Source organism: Electrona antarctica (genome assembly GCF_951216825.1).
Source record: "Electrona antarctica genome assembly, chromosome: 6".
In the NCBI taxonomy this organism is placed as follows: Eukaryota; Metazoa; Chordata; class Actinopteri; order Myctophiformes; family Myctophidae; genus Electrona; species Electrona antarctica.
The window spans coordinates 16,482,724-16,507,398 of record NC_136811.1 but is presented as its reverse complement, the minus strand read 5'-3'; the positions used below and the strand labels follow the sequence as shown (position 1 = coordinate 16,507,398).

Below are 24,675 nucleotides of genomic sequence, written 5' to 3'. Positions count from 1 at the left end.
CGTTGATTAGACAGCTGTCTGTTTATAGAGTGGAGCAGTCATTATCAAGAACACACTGCTGAATCAGCAATTGACCATTCAGAATCAAGCATTCAACCATTGATTGATTGATTGAAGAATTTATTAACAGTTTGCAGAATTACAGTACATTTCAAGCACAAACTCAATACAAAGGCTGTTAACTGTGAGTGGACGACCCAATTAAGCATTACACTTGTTTCCAACAGGGTCCACCATGTTCAAATCATCAAAACATTTAGAGACGTACAAATAGACACTTCTATAGACAGAACAGGAATTCATCAAAAAAGAATTCATCAAAAAGGAGGTAAAAAGGGAAAAGAAATATATACAGTGAGGGGAAAAAAGGGGGGGGGGGCGGGGGGGGGGGGATTCAGATTTTACGGGGGCCAGTTTCGAATTGCAGCCATCCGTAGGTGCCCTTTGAGAGCGGTTTTGAAGGAGTCAAGGGATTCGCATGTCTTAATGACAGTTGGTAGGGCGTTCCACATTTTGGTGGCATAGGAGCGAAAAGAATTTAGTCCCTTGTTTGTGCCGAATCTGGGTTGTACATGGTTCGTTGCACTCCCTCTGGTGTTGTGGGTGTGGACTTCGTTAACATTAAGGAAGTATCTAGACAGGTACATGGGTATCTTGGTGGTGTATCGAATCTTGTGGACCAGACCCATTGCAAGATGCTGTACTCTGTCGTCGACCCTAAGCCATTCCAGCCTGTCGAAGTGGGCAGGGGTGAGGTGGGTTCGGGGGGCTAGATCAAGTAGGAGCCTGACCAGTTTGTTTTGGGAAGTCTGGAGCCTGGTTTTAAGGGCCTTTGAGGTGCTGTGGTACCAGGAGGTGCATGCATAGTCAAAGAAACCTTGTACAAGGGCTCCTGTTAAGGTCTTCAAGGTGTTTTTGTTGACCAGTGAGGAGATCCTGTAGAGGAATCTTGTTCTATGGTTGACTTTTTTGATTACGTTGGTGGCCATTTTATCACCGGAAAGATTAGCCTCCAGGATGGAACCTAGGTAGGTAATTTCATCTTTACGTGTGATAACATTGTCACCCACTCTAACCAAGAAGCCATTTGCCTTGCTGAGATTACTAATAGAGCCAAAGAGAATGGATTCAGTTTTTCCCAGGTGTAAAGATAGTTTGTTATCAGCGAGCCAGGTGCAGATTCTACCGAGTTCAGAGCTGAGGGCATTTTCAACCTGCAGTTTGTCCCTGTCCGAGACCAGCAGTGCTGAGTCATCTGCGAACAGGAACAAGTTGCAGTCACAGGCTGAAGTCATGTCGTTTACATATATTAGGAACAGTAGAGGCCCTAGTATGCTTCCTTGTGGAACGCCACAGCTCACTGGGAGGGGGGGGGACAGTGTTCCGTTCACTTCCACCATCTGTTCTCTCCCCTCCAGGTAGGATTGCATCCAGCTCACTGATGTGCTATCGAAACCAATTGCTTTTAGCTTGTTAACCAGTATGGAGTGGTTCACGGTGTCAAAAGCCTTTTGGAGGTCCAGCATGACCATGCCGCAGTATTTGCCAGCGTCCACCTCTTGTTTGATGTGGTCGCTCAAATAGAGGAGGCATGTGTCAGTGGAGTGGGATGTTCTGAAGCCAGATTGGAACTCGTACAATAATTTATTAGTGGCAAGATACTTTTCAACCTGTTCATAGACTATTTTTTCCATCACTTTCGAGATGGAACTAAGAATAGAAATAGGGCGGTAGTTGCCGGGGTCTAATTTACTCCCTTTCTTGTGCAAGGGGGTTACTTTGGCCAGTTTGAAATCTTGGGGGACCTGTCCCTGTTTGATGGAGAGGTTTACTATGTGGGTGATGATTGGAGCTATAGAGATGGCTGAGTCTCTGAGAAATTTGGAGGGAATGTTGTCATGGCCTGTGGCCTTGTGGGGTTGGAGGGCTCTCAGTTTCTTAATTACCTCATCAGTTGTTACCATAACTAGTTTAAAATCGTCTTTACAAACACCTAGGTTTTTGTAGAAGGTTGTAATGTGCTCTACACCAAAGAGCCCAGAGTGGGAGGGCAGTTTGTTAACCAGAGTTGTTGATATGTTTGTAAAGAAGATATTCAAGTAGTTGGCCACATCAAGGTTGTCAGTGATGAGAGTGTTGTCAGATTTGATGTTTATGTTCGAAAATCTGGTTTTTAGTTTCTGACCATAGCTTAGTGTATTGTTTAGTAGCTTCCAGAGCTCATGAGGATTGTTTTTGTTTTCCTCAGCTTTATCATTAATGAAGTTACTTTTAGCTGATTTGGTCATGGCAGTTACACTGTTTCGTAGTTTGATTCGTTGTGTATTTAGGTTGTTCAAACGAGCTTGGCGAACACTGTCGAAGCGCTTGGCTAGCTTTGACTTGCATTTTAGAACCTCAGAGCATTTTTTGTCTCTGGCTTTCATTGCAGCCAGTATGTCCGAATTCATCCATGGTTCCGAGCGGGTTTTGCCCCTGGTGGTTCTCAAAGGAGCCATGTTGTTCAGTACTGATGTAAATTTGGTTTTGAAGCCAAGCCAAGCTTCTTCGACATGTGTGCATTCAAGCTCATCGGACCAATCCAGACTCTCCAATACTTGGTTAAAGACCTCACTAGAGTAGGTTTTGAGGTCCCTTGATATGACTGTTTTGTGGCAGCCGGTCTTAAGTTTTTGTATTTTGCGGGTACAGAATATCATAAAATGATCACTAAGCCCACATACAATAACCCCTTTCTTGGAGATTCTGGATTTGTCCGAGGACAGAATGAGATCAATGACAGTTTGAGTAGAATCACACACTCTAGTGGGTTGGGTAATTAGCTGACTGACACTATGTAGATCACAGAACTTACTGAATGACTTAAACACAGGTGCTTCCTTTCGTTGCATGTCTGTATTGTAGTCGCCAATCAGGATTTTCTCTACACCTTCCTCCTCAGCTAAGCACCCCTCAAGTATATCATAGAACCCATGTTGGTCAGGCGGTCTGTAGACGGTGCCCACTAATACTGATTTAGCTTTTTTGAAAATTAATTCAACCCACACAGTTTCAATTTCATCATGCTGTAAGTCAGTACGAGTAACATATTCAGTGTCTTTGTGAATATACATACACACGCCACCACCATGCCTGTTTCTGTCGTTTCTGATCAAAGAATAGTTCTCTATTTCAACTTCTGGGTAATAATTCGCCGTGTAATAATTCGCCGAGGTGGTTACACTCCCTGAAGGTGAATTATATCCCGACAATGACCACCTAGCCAGATATTATCCCGCTTATTACATGGCTAACTAACATAAATGAATACATTGACCCAAAACACAACAAAAAAAGTATTCCATAAGTTCGCGCTGGCTGCGTCTGCCCAGCTGCAGGGCTGCAGCACTGTCGGAAAACAAGGAAGTGAGTTGATCAAATAGAATCCATTTTGGGGTCCTGCTTCGTCTATTTCTCGCTCAAATGTTTTCAAAAACATTTTTAAGAGCAATGTTTAGCTGTAAATTACATTGTGTGTCACTAGTGTGTGTGTTTACATGGCTGTTATGTTGGAAACGGCAGTAAATCAAGCGGGGCGCAGCCGCGCAGCTGGTGGTGCTCAGAGGGTTCGATTAGGCAGCGGTCATTATACAGCGGAGCGGTCATTATCATGAGATAACTCACCGCTGAATTAAGCGATTGACCAATCAGAATCAAGCATTCAACCAAGCCATGTAATAATGTTGTTTATTTAATTGTCTCCACCAGGCCGAAGGCATGGGGAGAGAGTATGTTTTGCACTCCGTCCGTGTGTGTGTGTGTCCGTCCGTCCTTCCGTCCGTCCTTCCTTCCGTCCGTCTGTGTACAGCTAATCTCCTGCACCGTTAACCCGGTCGATGCCAAACTTTGCACACACACTCCCTGGATGGCAACGATGAACCTCTACCCCGCATTTTCCAGAACGGCCTGTTATAGCGCCACCATGAGGCAGCTTTTCACATTTTTACCTAAAACTGCACCGATCTGCGTGAAACGTTGCATGCACACTCCCTAGTGGCCAAGGACAAACCTTTGACCTGCAATTTCCGCATCTGCCTTTTATAGCGCCACCAGCAGGCTGACTTTTGTAAAACACCTTTTTTGATATTACTCCTCCAGATTCTGTCCACAAATCTCACAAATCGTTACACAGTATCTCTATGGTCATGTGCTCAAGTCGGATCTGTCCGATATTTCATATTCTATCCTAATTGGCTATAATTGGCTTTCACACTTTGCAAGATTGCCCCGTTTTGAACAAAAGCCTCAAATCATGAACGCAGCATACAATTTACGTGAAATCTTTCACACATTTTCTTACTAGGCTGAGGAATATATCCCACCTTTTTCACATTGGCCTGTTATAGCGCCACCAACAGGTTGATTTTTGCAAAACACATTTTTGGAACAAAATGCCTCAAATCATCCAATTGCCATCAAAGGCTCCTAAACATTACTCCTAAACATTTTGCCAAACATCACACACACTCCTATCCTCCTGGTGGAGACCTGTGCCCGGAAGGGCACTTTTTCTAGTTTGCTCTATTTTAGTGTCAACGATAAATTGGGTTGTTGTAAACATATGTGTGTATACATGTATATATATTTATAAGTTATATGGGTAAAAGCAAAAGGGGGGTAGGGGTTTAATACGTTTTATACTTCACCCTACTCCTTTTCGGACATTGTTGGAGTATTTTCTTTTTTGTTTCAGTTTTGTTTTAATGTATTTGATTTCAAATAATGTCTTCGTCATTCTTCGTCATACCTGACGAAGACCCACAGAGGTCGAAACTTTGTAACAAATAAATAAATCTTCCTGGGAGCTACAATTCAGTGTGCGGACATCCCTTCCTTTTTCATTGTACGTATATTTTTGACCAGCACCTGCAGAATGTTTTGAGATGTGCGTGCTTCCTGTCGGATCCTATCAGTAAACACACCCTGACCATGGTCTATAGATCACTCACTGAGAGTGTTCTAACTTTTAACATCGTGTCCTGGTTTAGGAATCTCTCAGTTAGAGATAAAAACAAGCTCACCCAGGTAGTCAACCAGGCAAGTAAGATCATTGGAGACAAACAATTGCAACTTCAGGACATATACAACCGCTCCATAACCAAAAAAGCAATTCAGATTTACAATGATTCTACCCATCCTCTTCACTCTGAATTTGACTTGTTGCCATCGGGCAGGAGGCTTAGGGCAAAATGAGCTAAAAAGAAGGGTTACAAAACTTTGTTTGTGCCAACTGCTGTGGACATTTTAAATAAGAAAATGTTTAAATAGTCTAATCGCCACTGCTCAAGATCACTGTTGTTGTGTTAATGTGAATGCATTTTATATAGTATTTTAATGCACCTGTGTATTTTTTGTAATGTTTTATTGTTGTAACTGACTGCCGGTGTGCCAAAGACGAATTTCCATTTTATGTCAATTTAATGGACAATAAAGTTTTCTTTATCTTTATCTTTATCCTAGGTGCATTGAAAAGGTTGCAAACTACAGTTATTCTGAGTTCCCAGAAGTTTTATTTTTCGCCAGTAAACATAATTCTACCATGTTTACGTGCTTCCTGGATGCTTCTAGAGCAGTGGTTCCCAAACGGTGGTGCGTGACATGAAAAGGCAAATAGTAGTGCTATGGGTTTGCCAATATATGGCAAGAATATGCAGAATATAGCCTATGCTGCATGTTTGATTGATTGATTGAAATATTTATTAACAGTTTGCAGAATTACACTACATTTCGAGCACAAACTCAATACAAAGGCTGTTAACTGTGAGTGGACGACCCAATTAAGCATTACACTTGTTTACAACAGGGTCCACCATGTTCAATTCATCAAAACATTTAGAGACTACAAATAGACACTTCTATATAGACAAAGAACAGTACAGTACTGCATGTACAGTACTGCATGTACTGTACTGAGGTTTTAATTGTGTGCCAGACTGCCAGTGATCACCCTCCCCTGTGCCAAAACTGCCAGTGTTGGCACACGTGACCTAGCCTGGTTAATAAACCAGACCGAATCAGCCGTTGACAAAAGAAAATTGCCTGCCGGCCCGCGACAGTGTTGTGTGATATTAGTCTGGCTTATTAGCCAGGCTACACGTGACGTGCCTAAGGTTGCCTACCCCTGGCATAAATGACACAAGAGTCAGAACCCTGCTGAGGCTCCCGAGGTTATGATGAATTCCTGTTCTGTCTATAGAAGTGTCTATTTGTACGTCTCTAAATGTTTTGATGATTTGAACATGGTGGACCCTATTGGAAACAAGTGTAATGCTTAATTGGGTCGTCCACTCACAGTTAACAGCCTTTGTATTGAGTTTGTGCTTGAAATGTACTGTAATTCTGCAAACTGTTAATAAATTCTTCAATCAAAATCAATCAATCAGGTGGACATTCTGGCCACTGCTGGCCAGTGCAGTTGCACTGCAGACTCAGCGCATGAGTGGGTAGCAGTTTACGTGACATCGTAACATCCTCCTGACGTCAGCATATCCGAAAGGGAGCAGAGGAGATCGCGAATCATTTGGACGGACAGACCGTAACTGAATAGCTATATTCTCGTCATCAGTCATCACAGGATACAATTACCGAGGTAAAAGTGTAGCCTTCAGCGACCATGACCATTATTGCATGTGTATCATGTTAATATACCGGTGGTGATGACGTCTGTGTGCGTTATTAGCCAGTTTAAATATCGTCTAGTCTCCTGGGTTTTTGTCCAAAATGTATTATGTTCTAATATACCGGACCGGTAGTAATTAACAAGTGGTGTTGACTGCCCAAATGGTTGCGATTTAGATAGCGCGGTAGCCTTGGATTTGGATCAAGAAAGACTATCGTTGTGTATTTTACATTTGCATATATTTATTAAAACTTTAGACATCTAGTCTAGATGTAGGCAGCAGGCTACGATAGTCGAGCCAATGGCAATGCTGACAGCGACATCAATGGAAAAAGATGAATGGCATTGCTTTTATAGGCAATCATGTAGCTTATCGGGTTATCGTTTTCTATTTTCAGTACCGCCTGAACCTAATTTCCAGGAAAATGGCCTCAAATGATGATAAGCAAAAGTGCAGTAGGTGAGTGAGTTTCATCTTGTTTCAAGTCAAGGTTTAGGTTATATGGGCTTAATTGAACTTTGATATTTCACTTTTTATATTGTTTGTGGCTTCATTGCCTCATTATGTGGCACCTCTGTAGGGGACTACAGGTTAATTTTTAACATTACAAAACTATCGGGCGTGTCAGATATCAAGACAATGGCTACTTCCTGCCCGTCTGAGGAGACTGTAGCCGCAATTTGCAACTCTAGATTTTTTTATAATGAGATGAATCTAGAGTTGCAATACCCTCCATTGACTCCCCACTCATCATTTTGCGTTTGCGATCTGCGACGTTAAACTCACCAACATTACAGCTGTAGTCCAAGCTTGAATTATTCTCTTTCAATCTGCCGAGCTTGTTATTTTTCATAAAAATCCCCCGTAGACATGTTATGAGCTACTTTCTGTCAAGAAATTCTGTGCAAGTGATTCTTTTTCTAAGTGCTGGAGTTTGGAAGCGCTCGTCGTAAGTCACTGAACGTCCCTGCATGCATCTGTTTCGCATTTGCACATGATGCAGGAGGCAGCAGCGCGACCCCTTAATACAAACGAGCGCTTCCAAACTCCAACATTTCTTGACAGAAAGTAGCTCATAACATAATGTCTACGGGGGATTTTTATGAAAAACAAGATCGGCAGATTGAAAGAGAATAATTCAAGCTTGGAGCAGCTGCAATGTTGGTGAGTTTAACGTCGTTTAAGACAAGCAGATCGCAAACGCAAAATGATGAGTGGGGAGTCAATGGAGGGTATTGCAACTCTAGATTCATCCCATTATAAAAAAATCTAGAGTTGCAAATTGCGGCTAAGGAGACTGTAGCAGACGCAGTTGAGACTAATAATAGTCTAAGTCCACACTTCCATAATGTATATAGATTATGGATAAGGGGTCAGGGCAGCTAGGCCTTTGGGGGGGAGGGGGGGCAGCACATTTTCTATAGCTTCACAAACATTTGAACCACTTTATTCACATTTTATATTTTGGCAATTCAGAAATTGCATATAGCCACCATATACATCTATATACATCAATTGGAGTGAGTTGAATCAAACCACTGATGTACACATGAATCCATCATGTCATGGGCATGTTATGTTTGGCGGGTGAAATTATATTGCTTTTTCCCTTCTCTTTAAGTCTGGTTCATGTACACAACCCACACCTGGACAACATGAAAGATGACATACTTTATCACTTCAATCTGGGAACCTCCTCTCACAACTTACCAGCTATGTTTGGTGATGTCAAAGTACTGTAACCGTAATCATCTTTTACTGTATTCTACTGGAATAAAGACTCCCTCCCATATAGTTATCTGAATTGAACCATCTTTCTTTTTCTTTCTGTTTCTTGTTTGTGTCATTTCTTTCAGTTTGTGTGTGTTGGAGGAAGTCCATGGAGGATGAAAGCATTCATCGAGTATGTTGCTGGTGTGCTGGGTTTGGAGGACCCGAAATCTGAGTACCCCAATATTTGTGCTGGGACAGACCGCTATGCTATGTACAAAATTGGCCCTGTGCTTTCTGTCAGTGTACGTATGGACAAAACTCATAACTGTATCAGGATGCTTTCTTTCTTGTGACATCTTCAAAGTTAATGTTTAGGCTATTCCTTAAATTTTTCACCAGCTCATTTGGGGCTCTGTTATTGGAATGAATGAATGACTAAAGGCCTATTCATAGTCCAGTCTTCGGTGAGGAGGTGACCACCGAAAACTACAATATGACGTCACGTCACGCCGTGGTGCTCAGCACTCACACAACACATCTCTCTGTTTTTTACTAACCAAACGGTGGTCCCCTTTTCACCGAACTGGACTATGAATAGGCCTTAAGCCCTATATAACAAGTAATGCAAAGTTATTATAGCTGCAACATCTCACAGAGACACTAGGCTTCTGGGGCCCCTGAGCTCTTGGGTCCTTGGGGGAAATCACCCCTAATAATACTAATTTAGTTACCTTTAAAGAATAACTGGTACACATTGATAATTTCCAAGGGCAGATTCTAAGTGCTTGTAGGAAACTGTCTGTGTGACTTGTCTGTGTGTTTCTTCCAGCATGGAATGGGCATCCCATCCATTTCCATAATGCTACATGAGCTGATAAAGCTCCTTCATCACGCACGTTGCACAGATGTTGTAATCATACGCATTGGGACCTCAGGTGGAATAGGTAAGCTTCACATTTGTATTAAAATAATAAAAATCACACCCGTGTGAACTGAGTGGTGTAAGGTTTTATATAGCATGATCAGCTGTGGTCTGACGTAATGTCTGACGTAATGAAATAAGGTAAGGTATTATATATCCTGATCAGCTCTGATCTGACGTAATGAAATCACACCTGGATGTGATTTCACAACTGGCTTTTTTTGTGCAGAGAAAATGACCACGGTTGCTACGGTCATCCAGTTCACCCGGGTGTGATTTAATTACGTCAGAAATTATTTTGAACATAGCAACCATGGTCATTTTTTTATGCACACAAAAGCCAGTTGTAGGAGTGGTTTACACCACTCAAAAAAAAGAGAGATTCTCATGCACACATTATTGCATGCACATCACAGCAAGCAATAAACTGACAGTGCACCGTGCTAGATTACTGGTGTCCCATAAATCAGGTGGTGTGTCCAGTTGTGCCATGGAGGCCTGAGTCTATGCAGGTTTTCATTGGAAGCGAACACTACACTGAATTCATTACTTGGACGTAGAATATAATCAGGTGTTAACTACCCTATACTTAATTGAATGGAAGCATTGGAGGCCCTTTCCTTCCACCAAATCTCTTAAAATAGCAGGTGTACAAGCTGATTTATGAGCTGCTATGCTAGACCCCCATTGCCCATTGATTACCCATATTATAAAATTCCTTCTCTCTCTCTCTCTCTCTCTCTCTCTCTCTCTCTCTCTCTCTCTCTCTCTCGGACACAGTTATGCCACAAGAGGGAGCTCATCTAGCTTGGTCCATTTATTTGAAATTCACCTATTATATATTGAAAGATAACTATTGTGGTAATATAATCAAATTGTGTCAAATTGTGAATCAATGGCATTTGTTGTGGCTGATAATAATTCCCAATGAATTACTCATGCCGGCAGGCTAAACCTGGGAGCTAAAACAATATGTAATGACGCGCCACAAACAATGATAAAATGATTCATAGCCAAACGAGCTCAGAAGTTTAAAATGTTTATATATAGTTCAGTGCACCAAATATTACAATACAATTTCAATAAATAGATATATGTAATAAATATGTGCAAAGAATCAATAATCAAACAGTGAGCAAAACCAATTGTGAATGAACCAAAGTTATCAATAAAGTGCGAGTGCGGTCAACAAAAAGTATCGCTCCCAGCTCACCCTGCCTCCAAGTTCAACAGTCCCTAGAGTGAGCTGGTAGACGCCTATATTTGTGACCTGTCTGGTGGCCACCCACAGAGGCACTCCCACCAATAATGGAGCGTCAATGCGGTGCCCACACCCATCACCAATCAAGTGAAAATAACTGTGCCTAAGCACCTTTTGGCTCCTACATTCCGGCCCCTAATTAAGCCTGGGCATTAATTACAAACTTATTAATATGTAGGAGCACATGATTAGCCTTAGCAAACATCACAATAGTTCCAAAATAGAAATTCAATGTAAATTCAATTCATAATGCATAATCAATTGTGTCTTCATCCATATTCTCCTCTCCGTCTGCAAATAGAAACAAGGAGAACGATAGAGGGAGAAAAAGGTTTAAAGAGCTTGAGAGCTCCAAACGAGAAAGGATCCACAGAGCATGAGTGCTCCAAGTTAGACTTCAAGGCCCCTCTGCTTCCTGAAGCCGCGACAATCTGCATCTTCTCTCTGCATCCCGAAGCTACAGAGGTCTGCATGTTGTTGTGTAGCTTCTCTTCATCCAGACCCAGCTGAATAGGAAGCCTCCTATTCTGAGCCAGGTCCAATGTCCTCTTGAACCTGATTAGCCAACCAACCATTTTTCTCGACCAGAGACAAGACATAATGTGCCTGACGAACGGCATTTTCCAGTCTGCCTGCTCATTGGCTTGAACTGTCCTCATGGACACATCTTCTGGACAGACCTGTTGAGAAAGATCGGATTGTGCTGGCCAGTCACCTGACATCCAAGTATTGGACCTCAAGGATTCCACACTGGTCCCTCCGTCTGCCATCACCACTACTGCAGCGGTCAACTCCATGCAAGGAATCGTGATGGATTCCAGCGCCTTACCCAAGAGCAAAGCACAGTGGGCCTGATGAAGTTCCTGCAGCCAGGCTGTACACTCCTGGGCAGCACTAGCTGGTAAGGCATCACTCCAGCCCATCTGACTTCTGCACAGGCTTTTGGCACTTAGCACCACAGGTGCAAGGAATCCCGTGGGATGTTCAACCTTCCTGTTGTTCTGCAACCGAACGTCCACCAACTGAACAGACATTGTGGCAGCCCCTGAGCTGAGGTCTTCTGTAGCCAATGTAAGCTGTTCATCCTTTGTACATTCAGGGACGTCTGCCTTAGTCTGCTGCTCCCACAGCTGGTCAAGTCTGGCGACCGAGATCCGGTTGACGGTGACGTGACTCACACAAGCGGTGTCGGTTTCGCTGCCCCCTCCTATGGGACCATTCACGGTCCAACCCAACATAGTTCTGACCGCATAAGGACCACCGTCAACACTCCTAACCACCTCCCACGGCTCCAAAGCCTTGGGAACATTAGTTCCAATAAGGAGATCCACCCCTGAGTCTATCTCTGTGATCTTGATGTGTTCAAGGTGCGGCCATTTCCGCAGATCTTCCTGCCTAGGGATGTTACCTTGGTGTACAGGCATGCACTTCTGTGTGAAGACTGCAGGTAGCTCACAGAAACAATCTGTGTCCAGCCCAGCTACCTCCAGATCCAGCACAACTTGACTGCTGACCACCTTCTCCTGACCCATTGTCCTTAAGAGAATGTCAGACCTTTTTCCTGAGAGGTTCAGCCGCTTCATGAGCCCGTCCGTGCAGAATGAAGCCGAGCTCCCAGGATCAAGAAATGCGTAGGTCACCAACGTATGACCTTTCTTGGACTTCACCCGAACGGGAAGTATGGCGAGTGTGCAGTCACTCTCTCCGGCCCCAGTAAGACCACTGGACTGCACTGTGATCAAAGCGTTCTCATCCGCTACCTCTCCTGGTGCTTGCACTGAACTATCCTCTTCTTCAGAGTAGACATGCAACATAGTGGGATGTCTCCTACTGCACACTTTGCACACAAGGCGTTCGTGACATTCGTGGTTTCTGTGCCCAATGCACATACATCCAAAGCACAACCCTTTCTCCCTCAAGAAGGACATCTTCTCAACGTGCGTCTTCCTTTCCATTAGACAGCACATGTCCAAGGAATGTCCAGCTCCACAAAGCAAGCAAGCTTCAACAACAGATGTGCCATGTTCTCTCCTCGATCCAGTGTCAATTTTTGTGTCGAATGTAGCGACAGTAGTCGCAAAGCTACTTCTCTTTGCTTCAGCAAAGTACTGAGGTTTAGTAGGCCTCACTTCCTTCCTCGACACTGCAGGGGAAGAATCCTGGATATCCCCAAACAGTGGGTCGCTCGCAATCTTCACCTGCGCTTCAATAAATTCAACAATATCACAAAAGGTGGCTCTGCGATGCAACCTTTCCTGTAAACTGCAGGCGACCTCTCTCCACTTCTCCCTGAGCTTATAAGGCAGCTTCCTAACAACTGTCTGCATTTTAGCGGGGACATCCAGTTTGTGTATGGACTCAAACTCTCCCAGGGCGTTGCAACAAGCCCGCAGCAAGAAACTGTATGACTGGAGAGCTTCAACATCCTCTGGCTTCAACACTGGCCACAAGAAAACCTTATCCATATAAGCAGAGGTGATCTTCAGCGGGTTGCCAAAATACTCTTTGAGTAAGGATTTGGCCCGGTCGTAACCACTTTCAGGGGACATGAACTGACGGCTTCGAACCATATTTCTAGGCTGCCCTTTAGTATACTGCTCAAGAAAGTATAAGCAATCCTTAGCACTGCGAGTCTTCTCCTCAATACAGTGTTCGAAGGCTCTCATGAAGGTTTGGTATTCCAAAGGATCACCATCGAAGACTTGAATGTCACGGCGCGGGAGAAAGAACAAAGACTGCTGTTCGGCCAGCAAAGAGGTAATCTGGTTTTGTTTCTCCAAGATAGATATCAGCTGACCATAATCGGTGCTGCCTTGAGAACTTGCTTGGGGGTTATGCGTTCCAGCACTTTGCCTAACCCCAACTGTCTCGCGCCTAGGCTGCGACTGCAGCCCCACATGATTCACTTTAAGCCGAGCATCCAATGAGTGAGGATGTGGCTGCTGCTGTTCACCTGTCGAAGTATACTGAGGTATCTGACCTACATGCTGCCCCACTGACACAGGCGCAAATGTCTCAGCATCAACATTCAATGCAACCTCTTGTCTATTTTTCTTGAAGTAGGAATTCATGCCATCTGCTCTACTAGCTGCAACACCAGACACTCGAGAGGTGCCAGAGACTTTCAATACGTGGATTTTAGCTGTTGATGCTGCTATCTCTATCTCCAAATCTAGCTGCTCTTTTCTCCTTCTGAGCTGCACCTCTTGCTCTTCCAGAGCCTGCTTCTCCTTGAGCATCTTCTGGCGAGTGAGAAGAGCTGCCAAGTCTGCTTCTGCTATTACGCATGCAGATACAGTAGATGAGGCAGTGGTACTAGTGGACCTACACTTACTACCTGCAGTGCTCTTTTCCCTTGATGCTTCAGCTGCAACATTAGAAATGCTATCATCTGGATTAACATCATCAACAACAGAGGTTCCCCCCTCATCCTCGGGATGTTCTGAAACACAGGAAGCATTGTCATTATTCACTGCACTAGACATTTCAGCATGAGGTGGGTGTGGCTGATGTGAAGTAGAAGTTACTGTTTGCATTGTTCCATTAGTGTCTGAAAGCCATTTATTTTTCAATTTCAATTCAATTATTGCAACTTTACGTTTGTATCTTTGAAAACCAAATGTTTTGTCTTTCTTGTTCTTCTGGTGGTAGTAGTGGAATGACAGAATCATGAAGTTGGCTTGCTTCATCATACAGTGCAGATAAATTGTGAAGATGAGATTGAATAGTTTGAGCGTTGTCAGAACTTTGCATAAGCTCGTTAATTACTTTCACAACACCTTCAATTTTGCTAACCTTAAGTTTTCTTTCCTTTTGGAAATGTTCAATTTGATGTGCTAATGCATTGGCAGTAAGCTTTGATTGTCTTTCATGTGTGTCGACATTAGAACCTGGCCTTGACAATGATTCCATTTTAAATTTGCATTAAATGAATCAAAATACAAAATCATTCGTATCCAAAACAAAAGTAAATACAAGATAATTTGCATCCAAATAAAGTCAGCATGAGCATAGCCCTAGTATGCATGTGTGTGCGTGTGTGTGTATGTAGTCATTTCATGAAGGCCATTGTTCCCCTCTAAACTGCCTACTTAATCTAAACTATCAATGCAGACCCTATGTCTTCAGCATGTAACGATAGGTATTTATGTGCCTATATATCTCAGTTATGAGACGGCACTCCTGGGCCACCCGGTCCGCGGGTATTAGAAAGCGGGCCGACCCGTTCATGCGCAAGAAAAACAACAAACAATAGCCTACAACCGGAGCTATAGGCTAAAGAAGCTTTGCCTACGGGGAACAATGTGGCAACCTGTGTGTCTGCGTGCGTGTATCGGCTGTGTTTGGGCTATGCGTGCGTGCGTGTAACGTGGACTCGATATGACTGTAGAGTCAAACCAACAAATTAACTGAAGAATGAATGCAACCCTATGCTGCCGGTGCTCGTCCATGCACGTTCCAGTTTCCTTATTTGAAGCGCTGCGGGAAGCCAGGTAACTTTCCGACGCCAACGCTTCAGATACTTTTTTGTTGACAATGTTGTGGCTGATAATAATTCCCAATGAATTACTCATGCCGGCAGGCTAAACCTGGGAGCTAAAACAATATGTAATGACGCGCCACAAACAATGATAAAATGATTCATAGCCAAACGAGCTCAGAAGTTTAAAATGTTTATATATAGTTCAGTGCACCAAATATTACAATACAATTTCAATAAATAAATATATGTAATAAATATGTGCAAAGAATCAATAATCAAACAGTGAGCAAAACCAATTGTGAATGAACCAAAGTTATCAATAAAGTGCGAGTGCGGTCAACAAAAAGTATCGCTCCCAGCTCACCCTGCCTCCAAGTTCAACAGTCCCTAGAGTGAGCTGGTAGACGCCTATATTTGTGACCTGTCTGGTGGCCACCCACAGAGGCACTCCCACCAATAATGGAGCGTCAATGCGGTGCCCACACCCATCACCAATCAAGTGAAAATAACTGTGCCTAAGCACCTTTTGGCTCCTACAGCATTGATTCACAATTTGACGGAACCGCATTATGAATGATTAGTGTATAAAAATACACTAATCATTATCAAGAGTAATCAAGAGTAAACGGCATAGAAAGTTTTTGTTTTTCAGGTCTTGAGGCGGGCACTGTTGTGGTCACCAAGCAGTCTGTGGACTCAAACTTCCTGCCCAAGTTTGAGCAGGTGATCCTGGGGAGGACAGTGGTTCGCAGCACCGACCTGGACCAAACCCTGGCTGAAGAGCTTCTCCGATGCAGTGAGGAGCTGAATCGGTTTGACACGGTCATTGGAAACACCATGTGCACCATGGACTTCTATGAAGGTATACTAACAACTGATATATTGATTTGATCCCGATGCCCATTGATTATGATGTATATTATGGCCCCTTCAACATTTTGGCATTAACAGCCCTAGTAGAGAGGCTGAACCCTTGTTTGTCATTTATCTACCCAGGCCAAGCCCGTCTCGATGGAGCGTTCTGCGCCTACACTGAGAAGGACAAACAAGACTACTTGGCCAAAGCCTCTGAAGCTGGAGTCTGCAACATTGAGATGGAGTCTTCAGTCTTTGCTGCCATGTGCAAACTCAGTGGTGTACGAGGTAAGACGAGAGAGCATTTAAGCTCTGTTTTTCAGCTTTAAAAAAGGCTCTATGTGTCGTGAAATAGCTCATGCAAGTCTGTCTCTGAAATCGTTGGGAAGCCCTGGACTAGAGAAACAGGTGCCGTTGAACTGTTGTCTCCTCTCTTGCTATTACTCGCAGCGGCTGTGGTGTGTGTGACATTACTGGATCGCCTGAAGGGAGACCAGCTGAACGTCCCTCACGAGGTTCTCAACAGCTACCAGCAACGTCCTCAGATCCTGGTCAGTCGCTTCATTCAGAAGCAGCTGAGTACATCTGCCAAATCTTTGTTACACTGATCTACTGTTCAAAGCTACTTGTGTAATCGTTTCCTGTGTTGAATGGCATTTTTATAATGCATTTATTTCCCTCACTTGTAAGCACTGAGTAACACAATCACAGATATCTGTTTAAGAGTGGGAACCTCAATGTTTAATTGGCGATTTCTTTCCTAAATGTAAAAACAAAAATAATAATTGGAAATTGGTCTTCAAATTGGTCAAGTATACATGATTTGAAAATGCTAGAACTTTCGACAATTAAGAACTAATATTCCTACAATTAATACAAACTTCTACAAAACCTGCATAGCTGGTCAGGTGCATAAACAAGAAGTTGAAGGGTAAATCTAAGTCTGATAATGATGTACCGTGCATGTTCAAATCATGTTTAATTTACATTACTTAATACCTTTTTCCAAATTCTTAATTTATTTACATTTAGGAAAGAAATAGCCAATTAAACAGTGAGGTGCCCACTCTTCCTAGATTCCCACTCTTCTGTATCCCTTAAAAATGTAAACACATTCCTGCTGATATAAAAATCACAAATAATATATATGGGCTAATGTATATAACTCAGGTTCACTTCAGAATATTATGTTATACAGTCAGCAACCACATTAACCCTGGTTGCCCTATCTTGGGTATGTCACTATAGGTGAAAAATGTCCAGAAAAATAGAGAAAATAGCAGATCTATAAACTCTCAATGTGTCGCAATGCAATATGTTGTGAGCTTGTAGATCAGCGTTTTTTCCACTCTTTGTTGTACGACAAACAACGTAGGGCTTAGGAGGTTATAGAGTCTCTGCTTGTTTTGTGTGTACACTGTACAGCTATCTAAAAAAACGAATGTAAACAAGCTGTGCAGTTCCTATACTATTCACCCTGTCACAGTTTGATTCAGAGGCAGCATTAAAGTGTTATTTATTATTATTATCCGACTTGTATATCACGTCTTACGTACTGCACTATTATGTCACTGAACTTAGCTGAGATCCTTTTAATTGGGCATTAGATGCATGATGATGAATTCAAATGTATTTAACTCTACCTCTATTTTTATACCACGTGTGACTTATACAACTCATGACTACTGCTGCGACACTCTAGTTCAGTGGTTCTCACACCTTTTCATTTAAGGACCATAACTCTCAGAGTAACAGACCTGGCTGCAGGGTCCATTTGGAACCCCCTCAAGGAGCCATGAGGGTCCATGGACCCTACTTTGAGAACCACTGCTATAAAGATTAATGAAATTGTGTCAATTGTGCGTTGCTTGTGTGGGCCTGTTAATAAGGGAAATGTTAGTGAACTTCTATAAATGCTAATAAACAACATATTATGAAGTCAACGTTTTTTGATTGATTGAAGTATTTATTAACAGTTTGCAGTACATTTCACATGAAAGCACAACTCAATACAAAGACTGTTACTGTGGACGACACACTGATAAAGGATTACACTTGTTTACAACATAGGATCCACCCTTTTCAATTCATCAGAACATTTAGAGACGTACAAATACGTATTTTCTGTGTGTACTCTATAGGTTAACCACATGAGCGGTATACCGCTATAGTGTGCCTATTCTGGGTCATAATAGGCTGGGTCATAATAGGCAAACATTCTGTGAAAATAGCAGATCTATTGTACAACGCTAAACATGTTGCATCGTGGTGTGTTGTGTTTTCGGTGAAGATATTTTTTGGGGAAAAGGGGGCCAATTGTGAACGTATTTTTCCAAATTTCCCCCCTCTATTTGTTTTTACATGCATGACTGCAGGAGTCTAGTGTGTGTGTGTGTGTGTGTGTGTGTGCCTAGAGGAAGCCTTTATGACCATGAAGGTCATAAAATACCAACCACTTCTGCTAGCTGGGCTATAGGTGCAGACTATTTGTCTTTATATTTGGCAGCCTAGGGCATACGCACAGACTGGTTGTTAGAGGGTTCCAACAACTTGGGATGCCCAAAAAGGCTAGCAAAGTATTGTGGTGTCTCTGCTATAATTGGCAGCCGTCATATATGGCGGAGACACTGTTACTTATACCCATAGAGTACTGTGTGACATGCCAGTTGTATCACGAAAACACATGCCATGACTTTGCAGATGTAACTTTAATGCGCCTATAATATTTGTGTCCTTGTATGCATATCCTTTGTGTGGACATAAATAAATGGTTAATGTGTGTGTGTGTGTGTGTGTGTGTGTGTGTGTGTGTGTGTGTGTGTGTGTGTGTGTGTGTGTGTGTGCGCGCGCGCGCGTGTAGCTCTAATTTCACAAACCACTTTGACCGATCAGTGCCAATATAGGCCTCAGAAGTACCTTCCCAATGTCTTCTCCACGTTTTATAGCCCTACATTTTGAAACTTTTAACTTTTCTATATTATTAACTGATAAATTGGATCCACACACAATGTGCATGCGGCCCTGCGGGTATATCATCTATAGATTTAACCCCTTTTTGCAATAACATAATGTGCATAATATATGCATAATATATATACATATATAAAATACACTTTATTTAGCCCCTTTCATGACATGAAATGCAGCTCAAAGTTCTTTACAGAGCAAGAATAATGCACAAATGTGCTTTACAGGACAACGGAAAAATAATAAGGCAAAAAAAAAAGCAAGAAGATGTCCTTACAATATCTAATATAGCTTATAGCTGTATGGCTAGTCAATGATAAACACATCCTATCCGCATAAAAATAATCCTGCACAATTATTTGTAAAATGACTTATTATTCATTATGAGTAAATCTGATGGCGTGGTCTGCAATGAAGAACATAGGCTATAGCTTTAGTATGTTATTGTTTGTAAAGAAATGAGCTAGCCTATACCACTCATGGCCTATAGCTACCAGATCCACAATGAGTAGGCTATAGGCTAACTATAATTCTCAATAGCCTCATCTTAGTGCTGTGCATGGAAGGTTGTGGACTGTGGAGGTTGAAAAATCTTCGTGCGTAATGTGCGCGTCAGAGGGACAGAGGAGGATGTGCTTGCTCTGCGCGCTCCCGCACATAATTAAAGCGCCGCTCCCGTGTCCCACCTCTCCTCCTCTCATCATCTGAACCCAAGCCGCTCTTATTCGCTGACTCAGTGCCTTAAAACAGCATTACCGTCCCGTTGACCAGACCTACCGACCGAGCCCTCTGCTAAGAGATACATCAACAACAGCCATGGCCAAAACAGCGACCGGTAAGAATACAAAGAACGTTCTTATATATTAAAATTCTAGCGAAGGGTGAAACTGCGCTGCCGATCATACCGGTGGAACCGATGTCGGCCCTGTGATGAATGTTCCTCGATCCTGCTGATTTTTTTCCCCCTTACTACAAATCTGTTGAAATTGGATCTCTGACTCCCTGATACGTTTTAACATTACTAAATAGATGTACCATCTCGGGTTGAGGAGAATGGAATTGGCCAATGCAAAAATAAATAGCCGAGCGTCGTTCCTCATTATGCTGCCGCATAAAATATAGCCTATTATTATCCGACTTCTATAGCCAAATTTGTATTAATTGAATGAACGCTTTGAATTAAATTCAAATAGCGTTACATTTTGCATGTATAGGTGGATTTTGGACCGGTCCTGTTTTATAATTCAAGTTAACTCTGCACCTGCGTGTGAAAACGGTGGCGGCCCTTGCTCAAAGCATCATAATGCAGAAGGAGCGGACCCCACCCTAGATGCTGCTCTGCCAAGCGTTCAGCCCACAGAACGCCTCGGCTCGCACGGGAGACTTTCGTCTCTTTTAATGGAAATTAATGCAGCCATAGTCTACGTTTCTCTGCCGGTTTGTATGTAATGGTACATTATTGTAAAACAATTTAAACGCATTAAGCTATAGTGGTTCGTGAACCTTTACATTTCAAGGACCCCCCCACCCCCCACCCTCCCTTAAATCTGACAGTATACAAATGGAACCAAATGGACCCGTCGGCGTCAGGGTTCGTTTGTATACTGTCAGAGTTACAGACTCGTACGGCCGGGTCAATTTAGAACCCCATAGCGGAACCCTGGGAGTTCCTGGCTGGACCCCACTTTGAGAACCACTGCATTAGGCTAATATATGTCTACGAGAAGTCATCGTTTTCTCAGTCAGTCCTTTCATGAGAGAATGCCCATACCAGTATATTGGTTGTGGCTGCAGTCTGTTCTGTATCTCTTACAATAAGGTGACAGTGTATAGTCGAATAGTGAGACCTTATCATGTATTTGACAGTAATATCACACACTGAATGGAATTAAATCATGTGAAAAGCCCCTTTATCTTTGTCATATCCAGGTGTATAGCACAATGGATTTTATGATTTGATATATGGTCCAGGATAGCCTACTAAGCCTATAGTCATGATAGTGGTGGTGTATAGGCCCCCCCTGTAGTCTATACGTGACTCATTATTTAGTTTCCTCGCTCGGATCGAGTCCTCAGGTTTCGGTTATTTATCATCTGTCGACAACTGCGTGCCTACATCAACGTTATATATGAGCTCCTGTCGGCCGTCGTGTTCAGCTAGGATTACAATATGGTGCGTCCTGTCCTGTTGCTTTCTCCCGTGGCAGGTTGGTATCCACCAGGTGTAGGATGCAATAACAGGCTAGGAGACAGGCCAGCCCTGCAGCAAGGGGCCCGGCTTCTCATGTCGGCCATTGCAGCAGAGAAGGCTAATCAGTATTGACAATCTGTAGCCATCCCTGGATGGAGCCACCTCGCTCTTTGTCTCTTTGTCCCTCTTACGGACACTTTGTGAGTGGCGCACTGGCACCCGTCGTGGTGGGTGCAGGGCTTCCAGTGTTTGTTTGTTTCCCACATTATAATAGTGATGCCGTGTGTAGACTATACAGCATGTTGTTCAAAAGGATTTAACATGCGACACTATCCATCCATCCATCCATCTTCAACCGCTTATCCGTAGTCGGGTCACGGGGGCAACAGCTCCACCAGAGAGCTCCAGGCTTCCCTGTTCCCTCTCCAGAGCAACATTAGTAACTTCATTCTGGGGGATCCCAAGGCGTTCCCGGACCATTTTGGAGATATGATCCCTCCATCTGATCCTTGGTCTGCCCGGCCCGGGGATCTCCTTCCAACACTAGCAACACTAGGCCAGATACAATAATTTTAAAAAAGACAAAAGAGAGAAAGAACTGAACCGATTGGTGATTTGTGAATTCATGAGACATACAGTAAGAAAGTGCAAATAAGCTAACTAAAGCTATAGATAATGTAATGGAGCAAAAACTAATGTTAGGCCTAAAAGTATGCGTGCGTGCGTGCGTGCGTGCGTGCGTGCGTGCGTGCGTGCGTGCGTGCGTGTGTGCGTGCGTGCGTGCGATATGCAACTGTGCATGTGGAGTCACAAGCTGACCTAAAATCAATTAAGAATTGAACAGGAAGCAGAACACCTAGTATTCTGGCACACACGCAGCCAGGCCAGTTGGCCGCCAGTGTTACCCTCTGAACCACGTGAACCCTAGCGTCTATATTCTGGGACAAACATAGGGCCAAACTAGCAGGTCACATGCGTCGCAATTGATTGTTTGCACAGAATACATTTGGTGTAGAGAGGGAACAAAGTAGGAGAATTGTCCCTGGGGGACACCGGTCAACATACTATATGGGTTTAAGTACCGGTTAAATGATCTCATGGTTACGATGACTCCAGGCAGCGAGGCACTCTGCTCCCTTTTATACAGATGATTGATGAATGCCTTTGGTCTGATAACAGCCATTAAAGTACCATTAAGGTACGATTGATCCCTCTGTCCCTTTAGAGAGATATCTTGTGATCTTGAGTTTGTCAATCAATCCTGATCAACAGCGTTGTTGGGTATTAGTGTAATCTATCAATAAGTAATGACCAAATCAAAAGGGTATGGATCTTGTACAATACTATGTCCAGTCAGTGTGTCTGTATATGGATTACTTCCCAGCAAAACATGAACAAATTCCATTCTGATGTGTTGTTGATGACAGAATTACACTGTGAATGTGTTTTGTGAACGCATGCTCTTTTGATCTGGCAATATTCCAAATGCTTTGAGAAGCACCTCAGCTCAGCGCATTTTGTGATAAATGAGTCAGCTAGAGAGCCTGGAAGTCTTATACAATACCATCTTACATTTAGTGAGTCGAGCTGCTGTATTGATGAAGGACCCTCTGTGATGGTAGATGTCTTGCGTCCCTTTGTTCCCATCCTCAGCATACAAGGAGAAGATGAAGGAGCTGTCCGTCTTCTCTCTGCTGTGCTCCTGCTTTTACCCAGAGACACGCAACAAGCTGGTCTGTGAGTTTGAAGGTGAGGAGGAGGCCCCAGTCATCTTGCAAAGTCATAAGTGTCTTTTCTCTTCTGCGTCAGTTGTTAAAGCATGCGCTGCGGAATCTAAATTTAACTCGGAGAGTGAAAATGGACCAGTGGTCCATTGAGTTCAATTGACACTCTGGATAATGCAGTGTGGTTTGCACTGTGGATAGACACAGACGCTTCATATGCAGCTCAAAGAAGCACACAGTAAAATCCTGAGGGCTTATTTAACTCAGAGTTAAATGAACACTGAGGTTTGACAACTGACAAGCGTGACTTTCATCCATGGCGCTCAACCAGGTGATTACAAACATGTGCACAATGTGAAAAAAGATAACCTAATATTCATATTACCTCATGTTTTCTATTTCAATTTCTTCTTATTTTATTGCATTCATTTATTTGACAGTGATTGTCTGTACACACTGATGTGCCAGAGTTAACCAAGTTTCCCTCCTGTCTGTATTCCCTGGGTGGGCAGCTAGTTAACAAAAGAAACAAAGGTTAACAAAAGAAAGCGCACATGTACACAAAAATATATAATCAGCAACCCATCAAGTCAAAATCTTTCACAGATTTGAGACATATTTGAGACAAATTTGTCACATGGAGAGAGATAACATGAACCTCCATTACACTTTCCTGGTGACACGTCAAGTGAAACGAATCTACAGCTACACTACAACCAACAGGAGACCACAGTACACAATGTAATAGTCAGTGATTACAAGATCAGTTCTCGACATGTACTATGGTGTATATAAATTAGATTTTCCTTGACAAACAACGTGACTGCAAATTCTTTGCTTTGCAGACATGGAGGTGAAGCCCATCACCAAGCGAACCGCTGGCCAGTCCTTTGAGGTCATCCTAAAGCCTCAGTCTCCAGTGTCAGACACAGCCCACAACATCGCCTCGCCCCCAAAGAGGGACATCTCATTGGAGGACATACAGAAGAAACTGGAAGCGGCCGAGGAGAGGAGGAAGGTGAGCGGCTGATTGAAACCTGAGTACCTGACTGATCGACCCAACCATTTAAAATCTAACATGTTTAGCTCATTTATTGTGTAGGTGATTGTCGGTCGCCGTCTGATTGTCTGTCTGTTAGCCTGTCTGTTAGCCTGTCCATCTGGCTTGATTCTAACTCGCTCGCTGAAAAGAATGTGTTGTTCACTTTAAAATCATTGATTCATTTCAGACCCAGGAGGCCCAGGTGCTGAAGGTCCTGGCTGATAAGAGGGATCATGAGAGGGATGTCCTGCTGAAGGCCATGGAGGAGAACAGCAACTTCAGCAAGATGGCCGAGGAGAGGCTCCTGATAAAGATGGACCAGATCAAGGAGAACCGCGAGGCCCACCTGGCAGCCATGATGGAGCGCCTGCAAGAGAAGGTGAGTGCTTCTGATCCGAAGCCATCTGTCTGACTGGCTTTATAGGGTGAAAGCAGATCAGCTCAGATGAGGATTGGTGGGAGGATCTGGTCCGACTATCCACTGCATGTCTATGTGTAGATAGACGGGCAGTGTAATTTATATTGTATTAGAATGTACGAGATACATTCTAATGCAATACAGTATGAAATGGGCCTACTGTAGGCACAATAAAACAACACAACTGAAAGATAAAACAGACACTATACCTGAACTTCATAATAGGAAGACTGAATAAAGTAGGGATTTAAAATCAATCATTTTTAATGGAGACTGGAAAAAAAGAATATCTTTCTGTGTTTTGATTGGACTGTACGTAGCTGTCGAATTCAGTGCGATGATCAATCAAGTAAACGGTTCATCCTGTTTCTTTTCCGCAGGAGCGACACGCCGAGGTTGTGCGTAGGAACAAAGAGTTAAGGGAAGAGCTGACAGCATGA

The 24,675-nt window shown here is 43.1% G+C and overlaps 2 protein-coding genes across 3 annotated transcripts; both read left to right on the top strand.

The window, feature by feature from the left end:
- The first annotated feature begins 6,076 nt into the window (after positions 1 to 6,076).
- On the top strand, positions 6,077 to 17,836 carry upp1 (uridine phosphorylase 1). Of its 2 annotated transcripts, none has more exons than XM_079502920.1 (9): positions 6,077 to 6,206; positions 6,423 to 6,628; positions 7,057 to 7,118; positions 8,281 to 8,392; positions 8,516 to 8,674; positions 9,202 to 9,316; positions 15,691 to 15,900; positions 16,035 to 16,181; positions 16,344 to 17,836. In XM_079502920.1, the coding sequence occupies exons 3-9, from the start codon at positions 7,084 to 7,086 to the stop codon at positions 16,499 to 16,501; spliced, it is 936 nt and encodes a 311-aa protein (XP_079359046.1). In that variant the 5' UTR covers positions 6,077 to 6,206; positions 6,423 to 6,628; positions 7,057 to 7,083; the 3' UTR covers positions 16,502 to 17,836. The 2 variants fall into 2 exon arrangements, with proteins under 2 accessions (XP_079359046.1, XP_079359047.1); XM_079502921.1 differs by having other exon boundaries at positions 6,133 to 6,247.
- A 1,805-nt stretch (positions 17,837 to 19,641) lies between these two features.
- stmn2a (stathmin 2a) lies at positions 19,642 to 24,675 on the top strand (the record flags this gene model as incomplete). The annotated part of the gene is made up of 5 exons (XM_079503438.1): positions 19,642 to 19,695; positions 22,705 to 22,800; positions 23,621 to 23,793; positions 24,005 to 24,196; positions 24,616 to 24,675. Exons 1-5 carry the CDS (start codon positions 19,677 to 19,679, stop codon positions 24,673 to 24,675), a joined length of 540 nt encoding a protein of 179 aa, XP_079359564.1. The 5' UTR covers positions 19,642 to 19,676.

What these genes read in the sequence shown, in the direction of transcription:
- upp1 (XM_079502920.1), top strand. Translation starts at nt 7,084, where the DNA reads ATGGCCTCAAATGATGATAAGCAAAAGTGCAGTAG. An exon ending in GATAAGCAAAAGTGCAGTAG is followed by an intron (nt 7,119 to 8,280) that starts GTGAGTGAGTTT and finishes CTTCTCTTTAAG; the next exon opens with TCTGGTTCATGTACACAACC. An exon ending in TGGGACCTCAGGTGGAATAG is followed by an intron (nt 9,317 to 15,690) that starts GTAAGCTTCACA and finishes TTTGTTTTTCAG; the next exon opens with GTCTTGAGGCGGGCACTGTT.